Source organism: Martes martes, assembly GCF_963455335.1.
Source record: "Martes martes genome assembly, chromosome: 1".
NCBI lineage: Eukaryota > Metazoa > Chordata > Mammalia > Carnivora > Mustelidae > Martes > Martes martes.
In genome coordinates, this window is record NC_137888.1 from 199278573 (window position 1) to 199292414 (window position 13842).

Below are 13842 nucleotides of genomic sequence, written 5' to 3' on the forward strand. Positions count from 1 at the left end.
TAGTCAGGAAGCTGCCCTCTCGCTACCGGAAGCAACTCTGGGGGCGGGCATTAAAGGGTCAGAGATCTACTGAGTGGCGGGCGCTCTGTTTGGGTTGTAGTTCCCGCGTTGGGACGCCAGGTACGAGGTGGGGGTTGGCTTGCCGGGGGAGGGTCCGGAAGGCAGGAGGGGTGCCTAACCGGAAGGTGCTAGGCCTGGTACCGTGCAGGGGGAAAGCATTGGGGGTAGAACGAAGGGCGCGTGCTGAGGCCGTGAAGTTCCGCGCGTTCCTGGAACCGAGGAAGGGACGCATGGGTGGAGGGAGATAGGAGGGAGGTGACAGGAATGTGGACGGGGGCTAGATCACTGGTCGTAAAGTTTTGGAAACCACCGGAAGGAGTTTGGATTTTATAATAGAGCCGGGTTGTGACTTTTTGCAAATTCTGTTTATTCATTTAGTGCTTTTTTGTTGAGTATGTATTATATGCAGATAATATTATAGGCACTGAGGATGCAGCAGTGAACAAAACAATGCCTACCCTGGCAGAGCTGACGTTCTAGTGGGTGAGACAGCCCTTAAGCAAAGTAAATAAGTGAAACACATATCGCAGGTCATGAACGTACGTGCATGGAGAAAAATAAAGCAGACAAAGTGGGTAGTGTGCTGGGATGGGAGGGCATGGCAGTGACATTTGAGCAGGACTTGGAAAAGAGAAGGGAGCAAGCAGTGCAGATAGCAAGCCGCTGATGTGAAGATCCTGCTGTGGGGATAGCCTAGTTTGTTCCAGCAACACCAAGAAAGTCCATGCGTGGTAATTACCTGAAGGATGTGCTAGCTAACTTTATTGTGGTACACGTATAGCAATATATATATCTATCAAGTGTATTGAGTCATCACGTGTGTATCTTAAACTTACACAGTGCTATATATCATTTATATGTCAGTAAAGGTGGGGGGAGTAAGGTCCATATGATTGGAGGAGAGTGAGAAGATTGAGAGCCAGGAAGTGGATTCCCTGGAGACCATGGAAAGAATTTTGACTTTTACATTAAGAGAGATGAGGAACCATTGGAAAGTTTGAGCAGAGAGAGACATGTTTTGGGTTGTGTTTTTTTGTTTTTGTTTTTTATTTTGTTCTTTTAAAGATTTTATTCATTTATTTGACGGACTGAGATCACAAGTAGGCAGAGAGGCAGGAGGAAGCAGGCGCCCCGCTGAGCAGAGAGCCTGATGCGGGGCTCAATCCCAGGATGTTGAGATCATGACCTGAGCCGAAGGCGGAGGCTTAACCCACTGAGCCACCCAGGCGCCCCTGGGTTGTGTTTTGAAAGGACTACTGACTGCTCTGTTCACCATAGATTGTAGGGGCTAGAGTAGAAGCAGGGAGACTTTATTAGTCACTGGGACAAGGTGGTAGCAGTGGCAAGGATAAGAGGAGGGGGAATTTTGTTTTTAGAAGGAACTAGCATCTGCCGATGAATTGGATATGAGGTGGGAGAGAAGATGTCGGGTGATTTGAGGATTTTGGTCTGATTTGGACTTGGAAGTTTCCATCAACCAAGATGGAGAAGGCTGTGGAAAAGGCAAGTTGGAAAGGGAAGTTAAGATCCCCAATCTTCTAAGCAGGGATGTGGATTAAGCATCTGGGTAAACGAGCCTGGAATCTACAGGAGAGGTCTGGGCTGGAAAAATCAGAGCATTGTTGATAGTTTTTTAAAGTAATGGTTTTGGCAGAGGGAAAGGGTGGGGGCACTTGGCTTGCTCAGTCAGTGGAACGTGTGACTCTTAATCTCGAAGTCATGAGTTTGACCCCCACGTTGGGTATAGAGATTACTTTTTTAAAAAAAATAATAGTTGGGGCACCTGGATGGCTCAGTGGGTTAAGCCTCTGCCTTCGGCTCAGGTCATGGTCTCAGTGTCCTGGGATCAAGCCCCGAATCAGGCTCTCTGCTCAGCGGGGAGCTTGCTTCCCCCTCTCTCTCTGCCTGCCTCTCTGCCTACTTGTGATCTCTCTGTCATATAAATAAATAAAAATCTTTAAAAAAAAAAAGTAATAGTTTTATTGAGATACAACTTACATACCATACAATTCACTTATTTAATGTGTACAATTCAGTGGTTTTAGTGTATTCACAGTGTTGTTCAACCATCACTATAATTAATTTTATAACATTCTAGTAGATGGCTTTTAAAGCCATGGGACTGGATGAGAGAGGAGTCTGAGGACCCTGCCCTGCAGCACTCTATGTGGAGAGGTTCAGGAGATGAGTGGGGCCGTGTGTAGAAGGTATTTCAAGGAGGAGGAAGGTGGCATGAATCCCAGGCTGCTGATAGGCCAAGTAAGAGGAGGATTGAGATCTGATCACTGGATTTAGCAATGTGGAAGTGACCTGGACAAGAGCATTTCCAGTGGCATGGTGGTTTCGAGGGCTGCATCAGAGAGGGTTTTCAGAGAGGATGGGAGAAGAGGAACTGGAGAGAGCGAGTGCTGACAATCCATCAAGGAGTTTGGCTGTACAGAGGGGCAGAAAAGTGGGGCTGTTGCTTGGAGGGACGTCTGATCAGTTAGTGAGTAGTGTCAGGTGGGGAGGGCGCATGGGACCTGGGGCACAGCTTGGTCTTCCTAGAGCATGAATTCTTCATCCCAAAGAGCAAGAGAGAAGATGGAAACTGGACAGACACTGGCAGGTGGGAAGGTATGGTAGGAGTTTAGAGAAGTTGTCTTCCAATTTTTAAGTATTTTCTTAGTGAAAAATGAAGCAAGCCATCAGCTGCACGTGAGGAATAGGTACAGGTGATGGAGGTTCGTAGGATGGGCAGTTGGTAGGAGACGGTCACCTGGGTAGAATGGGAGAATTGATTTGGAGGGGCAAGGTTCTGAACGTGGCCCTCAAGACCCTTGTTAATGTGGCCTCTGTTTACCTCTTCAGCCTCTCCTCTGCCCACTCTCCTTTCCTCTGCTGTCTTCCAGCGACACCAGCTGCCTTTTAGGTTTTAGATGACCCCAGGTACCTCCGCACTTTGCCCCCTCTGGCAGGGACACCTTACTGTGCTGACTGAGGGCCTGTGAGATATTTGAGTGGGGAGAGGTTGGGTGGGTGAGAGGAGGGACTGGAATAGAGAAACAACTTGAGTCCTTTCCTCACACAGCAACGTCTCTGCTGTCACCAAGCTTATGTTGTAGCGAGGGGCTTGGCAACATGCGAAGAAGGCAAATATGTGTCTGATGGAGACAGATAAAGCAGGTGGCCCAGGAGGGAATGGTCAAGGAAGGCTTTGCCATGAGGTGCTATCTGAGCCAAGACCTAGAAGTCAGGGTGAGCCGCCTGGAGCTGAGGAGGAAGCAGCAGGGTTGGGTTTCGCGTGTTCGGGTGCCTGTAGCGGAGGTCAGGGGCAGAGAGGAGGAAGGGGATGACGGTCAAGAGGAGTGGGGCTTGTTGCCCACTGGCGGGACTGGTGTTCATGGCAAGTGAGATGGGAGCTGTCGGGGGTGCAGGGGGGTTTGAACCAAGGATATGCAATGATGAATTAACAGAGCCTCAGGTTGTGAGGAACGGCTCTGAGCAGCAGGGAGGAAGCGGGGACAGACAGAAGGACGTAGCTGTCATCACTGCCAGGGTTGGATGACCCTCCTGGCTTCCAGGAGTGGGCGGCTGGTAGAGGAGGAGCTGAGAAAGGAGGCTGAGAAGGTTGGAGGAAGCTGAGAGGGGTAGTGACTTCAGAAAGACAGGGTGTTGAAAGCTGCAGAGATTTGGAGAAGAAATCTGGGAAGTGCTTGCTGAATCCGGCAAGGTAGAAATTTTGCAGGGTTGGAGGGGCGGGGAGCAACTTTGAGGTGGAATGGGATTAGTATAGAATGGGGGCAGAGGAAGTAGTGACAGCTGAGGTGGACACCTTTCTGGTGAGTTGCTAAAAAGGAGGGGGCTGTGCTTGGTGGGGCTGCAAGTCTTTGTGCTTTGTTTTGCTCTGGGGTCCACTCACAGAATTGTGGGGTCACAGCTCAGTGCAATGGATGCTGGCCTTGAAGCCTCAGAGACTAGCTCAATCCCTGGGTCATGGATGTTGTGTGCCTTCTCGGGCCTTAGGGATGGGGTCCAGGATTGGAAGCAGTGTCACAGGAATGTCCCCTTCTGTGGCTCTCAGCTCAGACCCGCTTTGGGCAGGAGGCATGTCCCTACTCGAGCAACTTTGTTTTCTAGAGGGCCTGAACTTCTCCAAGCACAGCACAAGAGGGAGGAGGCTGGGATGCTTTGGGCTGGTCTCCGTTACATCTAGAAGCCACTTTCTTCATCCCTGGAGCTACTCCAGTCTTCCTGTCCACAGCTCCCACTGCTTTTCTCTCTGGCCTGGTTGTTTGGCCACTAGGTGTCACTCTTACAGCCAGAGTCAGTACTTGGCTTGTGGGCGGGGGAGGCGCTGGCCAGGGGAGGGAGTGCTGGCCCAGGTGTGCGGGGAGCATGGGTCATTCGGGCTTTCCTGGGGTCCTCAGCGTCCTGGCTGCTCTTGGGCTTAGGCAAGGACTGACTGGGTAATGGGAGTCTCCCTGTGCTCTTTAGGTAACAAGAAGTGGGTGTCACTGGGGCCCAAGCATCAAAGCAAGGTTGAAAAGAGAAGGATTAAAGAAACCTAACCTGTAGAGCATGACTGAGGTTGGAGAGGCGGGAGAAAGCTTACGGAAGGTGAGGATTGTGACATGGAGCTTGGAGCCCGGACAGCCTAGGCTCAGAGCACATAGGAGAAGGGCTCACGTGAACCTAAGAAAAGCTCTCCTCTGTAAAGAGATCTGGGCGTTTTGTTTTGTTTCCTTTTTCTCCTGGAATTACCTTCTCAGAGGACTGCCGAGGAGGGAGTTTTCTGCCTTGGGATATGAACAACCTATGTCCTTGAATATAGAGCAAAACTCTGCTTCCCCAGTGCTGTGGGAGCCCTCAGTGTCTGGACCGTTGGTTTTGATGGCCTTTTACGGAAATCTTTCCCTGAAACCCCCTCAGTTCCACAGTTTCCCCGGGAGTTTTTATGAACCTCTGTGGGGTTTTGTCAGCATGGACACAGCTCAGGTTTGAGAATTTGCTTTGACATTATCAGAAAACTGGGCACCAGGCTTCTCATATGAGTCACAACAGAGACCTGGGGGATGTGGGGAAGGCAGGTGGAATGGGAGCATCTGGTGGCTTCCCAGAGGGAGGTGGGAAGCATGATCTCCTAAATATCATCTTCCCTGCCCTGTTCTCCCCTGAGTTGTCTGGGAACACCCGTGGCTATAGTGGCTGCAGTCCCCTGGCACAATGGAGTAACGCTAAGTTTGGACTCCTCTACTGACATTTGTTCAGAACTGCCCCTGGGCCCTGCAGTCTGACTCAGGCCCAGCCTTTCTTAGCTGTGAGCTGATCTGTCTGTTGTCCCCCCACCACAGATCTCCTGATGACAGGGCGCAGCACCGCGTTTACCACTCGGCACATCATGGGTGTGCCCCGCGTGCTGGTGCGGAGAGGCCTCCTTGGAAGGGACCTCTTTATGACCAGGACTCTCTGCAGCCCAGGCCCTCGCCAACCCAGAGAGAAAGGACCTGAGGAGGTGGCCCTGGGGCTGTACCACCGCCTCACCGCCCTGGGAAGAGCCCTGGGGCACGACATTCGGCAGCGAGCGTCCTCCACGGCCACGACTTGGTGGGACAGATATGAAGAGTTTGTCGGACTCAATGAGGTTCGAGAGGCCCAGGGAAACGTGACCGAGGTGAGGAGGGAAGTTGGGGTGCTGGGCCCTGCCTTCTGACTCGGGAAATGTGGCCTGAGGCTTCTGCGAAATCATCACCAGCCACACGGTGCTGGGAAGCCATGCCCGCATTTGCCTTTTCTCGAACGAATACTATTCATAGAGGGATTTGACTCATGTCTCATGTGACACCTGGGTTTGATAGTCCTGGAGTGGAGCTCTCTGTGTAACCATGTTCACCTACCCTGAAAATGGGTTTCTGTGTACCAGTCAGTCCCCGGCCATCGACATCCATTGTGTTAGGCCAGTGGACACTTCCCACGTGGGCTCTTCAGGGTTGGTGAGGGCGTTACAGTGTCCTCAAAGTCCTGTGTGGAATTAGAACAGCCCCGGTGAAGGTACAGGCCCAGGGCGAGGGCAGCATCATACACTGAGCTGGAAAGAGCTGCCTGTGGCTGTGAAGCCCTTGGTGGCAATGGAAATGCCTTCTGTCACCTCTGTTCCTGCTCCTGCCTAGTGCATACCAGGCTAGTGAAGAGGCAAGAATCTGGGGTTGGTGGGAGGTTTTGAGGCACCCTACTTTCTCTCCCCTTGGAGGTTGTGACCTTGCTGAGCTGGCATTTCTGGGTCTGTAACATGGAGACATGGAGGTCACGGCCCTGCCTCTGGTGGCCCCGTTGTGAGATAGAGCTAAGATAACCTACGTGGAACGGCTCAGGAACCTGGGTTCCGCCTCTTTGTGGTTTGCATCAGACTCGAATTGGCTGGATTTTGTGTGTAGTGTTCCTTATTTCCCAGTTTCTCAGGAGCACATTATTTCTACTTGAATGGATAAATCTGCAGATTCTGATGGGTGTGGCCCCGGGGCTGCACTTTGAGGACCGCTGGGTGAGCCAGGATTTTGTGTTTGAGGGACTCCTTTCCACCCTTTCGCACCAACATCCCACTCACCTCAGCCACAGCCTTGTTGGGCACGGAGCTGAACCTGTGTGGGTATGGAGGGAGGTGCAGATGGCTTCCGTCGTTCCCTCTGCAGGCAGAGAAAGTGTTCATGGTGGCGCGAGGGCTTGTCCGAGAGGCTAGGGAAGACTTGGAAGTTCACCAGGCCAAGTTGAAGGAGGTGAGGGACCGCTTGGACCGTGTCTCCAGAGAGGATAACCAGTACCTAGAACTGGCTACGCTGGAGCACAGGATGCTGCAGGTACAGGCAGCTCAGGAGGCAGCCCCTCCTCGCCGGGCAGGGACCCTGGCCTGGCAGGTCATGGAGGAGCAAGGTGGGAACACTCACTGGCCTGTGGTCAGAGGTCTGGTGAAGAGGTAAACCTCCTCACTGAGCCCCAGGCTTCTGGAGCCTATCCACTGACTTCGTCCTGGAGTTAGCAGTCCAGGGCAGTATAATCTGGGTCCCAAGGAGGGAGCACCGTGGCGGAGGGACTGGCCCAGAGACGACATTCCGTAGACCCAGCACTGCTGGGTTAGAAGGTAGTACGGCTCATCTTGACCACCCCCCATTGCTTTGCTCCGTGTCCCGACCAGGTTTACTCTGCCTTCGGTCACCCAGCGGGTTTACGGAGCACAGGGTCTGTGCTGGGCTGAGGCTGGGCCCCAGGAGCATCTGCTCCTGGCTACTGCTGCAGGGCCCCCTTGCTGCTGTGTAACACAGCTTTTGCTTCTGCAGGAGGAGAAGAGGCTTCGTGCAACCTATCTGCGTACCGAAGACTCGGAGCGAGAGAAGTTCTCCCTCTTCTCTGCAGCTGTGCGGGAAAGTCACGAGAAGGAGCGCACTCGAGCTGAGAGAACAAAGAACTGGTCCCTCATTGGGTCAGTCCTGGGGGCCCTGATTGGCGTGGCTGGCTCCACCTATGTGAATCGGGTGCGGCTACAGGAGCTGAAGGCCTTGCTCTTAGAGGCACAGAAGGGGCCTCTGAGCCTCCAGGAGGCCATCCGAGAACAGGCATCCAGCTACTCCCTCCAGCAGAGGGACCTCCACGACCTTATGGTAGACCTAAGGGGCCTGGTACAAGCTGGGCCCGGGCAGAGCCCTGGGGCCCAGGCAGGTACTTCCCTCCCCCGAGACAGAGACACAGATGTCCTTTCAACCGCCTTGAAAGAGCAGCTCAGCCATTCCAGGCAGGTCCGTTCCTGTCTAGAGGGTTTACGAGAGCGGCTTGATGGCTTGGAAAAGACATTCAGCCAGACGGCTGAGGTGGTTCAGCTTGCAAAGGCTGCAGTGCATCCGGACCTGGTGGAGCCAGCAGATGGGGCTCTGCCTGGCTCCTTGCTGGAGCAGGGGAACATGATCCTGGCACTCTCGGGCATGGAGCAGAGGTTAGAAGCCCAGGTCAACAGGAACACCATCTACAGCACGCTGATCACCTCTGTGACATTTGTGGCCACGCTGCCTGTGCTCTACATGCTGTTCAGGGCCAGCTAGCCCCTGGACCCTCCTCCAGAGGCCCCAAGGGGATAGTTGTGGCTGTGGATTTAGTTAGAGAATCCCAACAATGAAGTGAGCCTTTGGGGTGCACGCAGCCTCACCCTGAGACTGAGCACCATCTGTGTGGCTGACCAGCGGGCATACTTTGCTTTCTAGAAAATGCTCCCTTATATTAATTATCAAAACTTTATGTTAATGTCCAATTAAAATGTCTTTGGGTTTGTGTTACTTAAAGCAACTTACATCAGACAGAGTTTTTCTTGTTCAAGACAGATTTGGGATTCAAGGGTTGGGTCCTGGAATTACGGTAATCGTCCCCTCCTTTATTTCCTCTCTCACCTCCTCTTGGTCTCGTCCTCACTTCAGGACCATATTGGATGTACTTATCCTTGAGGCCTGGGTGTTTGTTTTGGATTGCCTGGCCTGGCCTCTGCTTGCCTGACCTTCCTGTGTCAGATAGCCTGGGGGGTTCCAGTGAGTGGAATCTGGTACACTCACTGCTGACCGTGGTTTCTGCCGTTTCTGGATTACTTTCTCTGCAGAGGTGGGGAGAACCTTCTGGTTCTAACACTGGAGGGACGGTCAGAAGGAGGGAGGGAGGGATCAGGGGAATGGTTGATAAATATTGTTGGGGACATAATTAGAGATTGGTAGCCAGTCTGGATCCCTGTGCAGAGAGAGCTTTGGGCAGCCCAGTGTGCTGCTAGAGCTAGATGTCCTCCCATACACAGCCTACAGACTGCCTGTACACAGGCAGAACTTACCCCATCAGCAGTATGAACTAATTGGCAAAGATGGGGAGGCGCCTCCCAGAGTTAGGAGGTGCATTGGGGGGCATGGGGCTGGGTTGGGTGGTGGGTGGACTGCCTGGAAACCCCTGGCCAGTCCCTTTTCAGAGAACAGCAAACTTTGACCTCCTGGGCTAAACAGTCATGGATGGCCTTGTGTCCATGGATGGCCTTGTGTGTCCTTGAGTAAACAGGAACAGCCAGGAAGTACTCTGTCCTCCCTGCAGGTCCGGAAAAGCCACTCCTTTCTGAGCCTGAGCGGGTGGAGGTATGTGGATCTGTGGGGAGGGGCTCCTGTGGGCTGGGACTTGTTTGCCTGGGCCTGCATGGAGCCCACTCTCAGCAGGGGCCTGTGAAGCCAGTAGGGTTTCCTGTGCGGTGCTCTTCCTCCTCTGAGCCTGTGGTCAGGCTTGGGCTGTGAACACAGCCCGAGTGGCCCACAGGTTCTGTGAACCTCTGAGCGCCTGGTGCCTTGGTCATTTGGTCACTCCATTCTTGACCTTGTTTTCTTTGTGTAATGGCTCCTCAGGATGGCATGGGATGAAATGTCTGTTTGTGGGATGTTCACCCTCCCAATGGGGGTAGGAGGTGTCATATCTGGGTACAGATAAGGGGTGCTGTGGGGTTTGGAAGTCCTGTGTACCCTTTGGTGTGAAGTAGGTCCTAAAGGGTGTGCACTTGAGTGAATGGATTTCAGGAGGGGAGAATTCCAGGTATGTGGGAGGGCTCCCCCCACTCCCCACAGGCTGCGCAGGCAGAAAGCTGAGGGGACTGAGGTGGTGATGGGTGTTGGGAAGGGGTGGAGGGCCTGGGGTCTCTGATGCCAGAGGCCAGGGATAAGGGAACTGGGAAGGGGGTGCTGTGCTGGACCCAGGTGCTCAAAGTAGGGGTGGAGGAAAGGGAGTGACGTGAGAAGTTGGTGAGAGAGAAATTGGAAAGCAGAGTTGGGGAGATGGAAGTTACAGCAGACTCTTGATGGGAGAGCTGGTGGCAGGTGGCAGGAGAGCCCCTGTGGTGTTGGCTCTTTGGACAGTAGCCAGTGTGGGTGACCTAGACCTTCTGGTTGAGGCTCTCCCTAGCCTGTGGAGACTATGGGGGTTCACAGGGTGATATGTGTGTGTGACAAATTTTGCCTCCCAGGAGGCTATCCCAGTGTGCCTTGAGCCAAAGTCCTAACAGGATGGGCCCGGTCCTGGCTCCTGAGTTCGCAGTGGGCAGGCCAGGCTGTGTGTGAAGGGCCCGGCAGAGGGCACAACTGGGCCTCTGTGCAGCGGTTCCTCCCTAGAAAGGCCCAGGTACGTTTTCCAGTGAGGGAGTCCAGACTTGCCCAGGGCTTCTCAGCTGAGGGTGGGTCCAGGTACAGGCCTGGAAGGAAAAGAAGTAAATGTGTCCTTGCTTGTGCACTTTGCAACCCGTGTGCGCTCCTTTAACAGCCGGCTAGGTGTGGCATCATCTCCATTTGTCGGTGAGCAAATAAGGCGTGTATGGGGGGGGGGGGTCAGGTTACTAGGCTTAGTGGTGGCCACAAACCCAGGCCCAACCCCAAAGCCTGTGCTTCTCTCGCACAGCCAGAGTTTGGGGCCGGAAGGAGGGGGTGGCTATTAGGGAGTCCGGAGAGTAGGGGCGGTGGGAAGACACGAGGCGCCGAGAAGTTCAGGTAAAGAAAGTTGGAGGGCGGCCGCAGAAGGGAGGGAGGGAGCTCGAGGAGCTGGAGCGGCGGTGGTGGCTGGCGAACCCGCGGGGCTGCTGAGGGGCGAGGGCAGCCTCGCGGCGCGGCGCCCGCACACCTGGTGGGCGCCGAGGGCGCCCCCCGCCCGGCCCCGCCCATCCCAGGAGGGCTCCTGATTCCGGTTCCTGCGAGGCGCGCAGGTGAGGCCGGGCGGGGTAGGGCCGGGCCGCCCGCGCCCTGGGCTCCGCTCCTGGCACTAGGGCTCGCCTGGCCGCGACCCGCGTTGCCGTGGCTACCACCGCCGAGCAGCCCGCGCCCCCACAGGGAGGGGTCGAGTCCCCCGCCCTCGGCAAGTGCGGAGCCCGCAGGGCTGGAATGCGGGGTCCCGGGCGGCTCGGGGCCGCGCGCCCGGCTCTCGCGGCTGCTTCCGGCCTGGCCTTGGCGGCGGGCGGGGGGAGGGCGGCCCGGCGGGCGCGGGGGGAAGGAGCGAAGCCCGGCCCGGCCGACGCGGCTTTGTCTCCTTTGTTCCCGGCGGTGGCAGCGGCGCGGCGGGGAGGGGCGGGCAGCGGGCGCGCTTTTCCGCCCCTCGGTCTCCGGGTAACAGCTGCGGCGCGGCCGGAGCCACCTCCCGGGGTGGGGGGGCAGGGGGCAGTGAGACCGCCGCGCGCAGATCCCGAGCCCGCAGCGGCCGGCGCCCGCCTCGGCGCGCTCCTCCTGCGGGGCCCGGCCGGGTGGTGAGTGCGGGGGCCGGGGACCCGGGGCCGGAGCGAGGGGGCGGGGGTGGCGGTGCGGCCCCGGGGGGAGGTGGGCAGCTTCGGCCCTGATGTTGCCGGGCAGGGGCGGCCTGGGGAAGCGGTGGGCAGCCACGGTCCTGAGAGTTCGGACCGCACTTCTCCGCACTGAGGGAAACTCTGGCGGCTCCGCCTGTAACGCGATTGGGAGACAGAGGAGGTGGAGCTGCTCCTCCGCGCCCCCTCCTCGCCGCCGCCTCAGCAGGGACCGGCCGGCCCCTTCCCCGCCCTCCCAGGACCGCTGGTGGGGTCCTTGCCCCGTGGCCGAGGGAGGAGGGAGAAAGGACCGATGGGGAGGTCGAGGCTTCCCACTCTGTATGCAACAGCCCTTCCAGGCTACGCTCCAGGGCGGACTGTGAGCCTTGTGTTAGGCATCCCCAGAGGAGGACCCCCCAGCCCCCAACATGACCCGGGCGGTGGGTGATTGCTGAGCGCTCCTGAGCACTCGCGGGTAGTGCATAAATGGTGCGGGCCCCCCCCCCCCCCCAGCACGCAGGCTGCGGGCAGAACAGTGTGCACTACAGCACTGTCAATGAATCTCTCCGTCGGGGACGCTGGGCGCCGAGCAGGAGTGGGGGAAGGAAAGGCCAGTGTCCCACTGATCCCTGGGACTTGGTAGATGAGGGCCCGAGTATCACCCCTCTAGAGGTGGAAGGGCAGAGTTTGTTAGCCCCTTTGGTTGGTGAGGACAGCCCCAGGACTACTTTCTCTTTGCAAAAAGAAGTTAGGCAGCTGTGGGCTCTGCTCAAGAGGTCCAGAGAAAGGTGGGCCCAGAAGAGACCTCAAGGCAGGCACTGGGCCCCAGTACAGGCAGGTTAGGCTTTGCCCAGGAGTTTGGAGGAGGCCTGAGATCTGGTGATCTGCAAGTTCAGGACATGAGGCCTGGCTCCAAACCAGCCTTTACAGTTTGCTCTGGCCTGGTTATTAATAAAAGTGAGGCTGACAACTTGTCCCTTTGAGAGGCCAAGTGGCCTGGAGAGGGGTGTGGGCCCCATATCTCCCCTACTGGCTGCATTTCTTCAGCTGTGAGATGGGGCTTCTTTCAACGTGTAAGGAGCACTTGCTTTGTGCTGATATCTGGCTCAGTTGCTGGGACCTCTGAATCAAAAGCCACACTCCTTGCCTGCGAGGAGCTTCAAGTCCAGAATGGAGAGGGTGAAACAGAGAGAAAAGTGGCCTTGATTGGTGCCACTCATGCCAGGCACACACTGTTCCATATTTAATGGCCGGAGCAGTCCTGCCTCCCGTTCTACAAACCGGAACTAAGGCTCAGCCCAAGGCAGAGCTGCTGTTCACATCAGGATGGTAGCTGGGTTTGTCCATTCCATCCACCATAAGGAGCCTGGGGGGAGACAGGGGAGGCTCTCCTGGGAGATGATGGTTGGGAGTCAGAGTTAAGCAGATAGAGAGGGAGTGGGCATTCCAAGCGGGGAGGAGTGTGAAACAGCCCACAGTTCAGACCAGCAGAAGCTAATAGCATCTGTGGGGGAGCCCTGGCACGGATTAGATGGAAGAGGGCGTGGACTGGAGGGCTTTGACCTTTATTCTTCAGGCCTGGGGCTGCTCCAAAGACAGGGGAGAAATATGCTCTGATTCTGCTTGAAGATCCCGTGAGGTAGGAGGGGCATTCTGGAGGGGCTGGGGGCTGCTCTGGCCTGTGGCAGAGGTTAGGGGAATCCAAGTGCCCGGTAGGGAGGAGAAGATGTCATTGCCCCTCTTCTCCCCCTTCTCCACCTGTGGTACATGGGGAAGGGTGAGGGTGCTGCTTCAGTGACTGAAGAGGCCCTTCACTTTTCCCAGAGCGGCTCAGCCTCCAGCCTCCTTTGTGGCCCAGCCAGGAGCTATTCTGATCCCTTCCATTTTCCTGTGGGCCACTCGACCCAGTTGTGATTTTACATTTGGGGAGTGTCTTGGTTCTGCCCCTTGAGGGCTGGAAAACCTTGGCACGCAGTAGGCTCTGAGCAAATGTTTGTAAGCGAATGGAATGACTCTTGGTCTAACTATGGACCTTCTGCCCCTAGCGCATCCCTGGGAGGAGGTGGCCAGAGGGAGTGAGCAGTAGCTGAGTGCAGGAGATGGCCTCTGCCCATCCTCGGGCAGACCCTGTCTTCCCAGAGGAAGAAACTCTTCCCCCATCCCTTGGAAACAAGGTGGGGGGCTCCTGGGAGCCTGGCCTTGCCATAGTCCTAGGTTCACGACTCTCCCTGCTGTCCCCTTTCCCCCACCCCCTCGGGTAGCAAACAGAGGCAGCCTTGTTCCCGCTCCCATAGAGCTGCCCTGTTCTCCGCACACTAAAAATGGAAACCCCCAAGCTATTTCGGGAGCAGTGCCCAGCTGGGCTGTGGCCACCGCTCCCCTGCTCCCACCAGGCTGCTGGACCCTCCTCCGAGACTTAGGCCCAGCCTTCTCACTCTGGGACAGTCTCAGTAGCACCTTGGCAGGGTCTTGGCTGGGAGGAGCTGACC

At 56.1% G+C, this 13842-nt stretch overlaps 2 protein-coding genes across 5 annotated transcripts in view; both read left to right on the forward strand.

The window, feature by feature from the left end:
* Positions 1–39: 39 nt before the first annotated feature.
* On the forward strand, positions 40–8377 carry CCDC51 (coiled-coil domain containing 51). 3 transcript variants are annotated; one of them, XM_080810272.1, is made up of 5 exons: positions 40–120; positions 4537–4659; positions 5394–5713; positions 6729–6893; positions 7371–8374. In XM_080810272.1, the coding sequence occupies exons 3-5, from the start codon at positions 5402–5404 to the stop codon at positions 8124–8126; spliced, it is 1233 nt and encodes a 410-aa protein (XP_080666398.1). In that variant the 5' UTR covers positions 40–120; positions 4537–4659; positions 5394–5401; the 3' UTR covers positions 8127–8374. The 3 variants fall into 3 exon arrangements, with proteins under 3 accessions (XP_080666398.1, XP_080666397.1, XP_080666399.1); XM_080810273.1 differs by having other exon boundaries at positions 72–120; positions 5515–5713; positions 7371–8377; XM_080810271.1 differs by lacking the exon at positions 4537–4659 and having other exon boundaries at positions 56–120; positions 7371–8366.
* Positions 8378–10248: 1871 nt separating this feature from the next.
* Positions 10249–13842, forward strand: part of PLXNB1 (plexin B1) — a 29773-nt gene continuing 26179 nt past the window's right edge. For both annotated transcript variants that reach the window (XM_080796859.1, XM_080796860.1), the window contains exon 1: positions 10249–10382. The gene's annotated coding sequence lies outside the window, so the exon portion shown is untranslated. The remainder of the gene's footprint in view (positions 10383–13842) is intronic.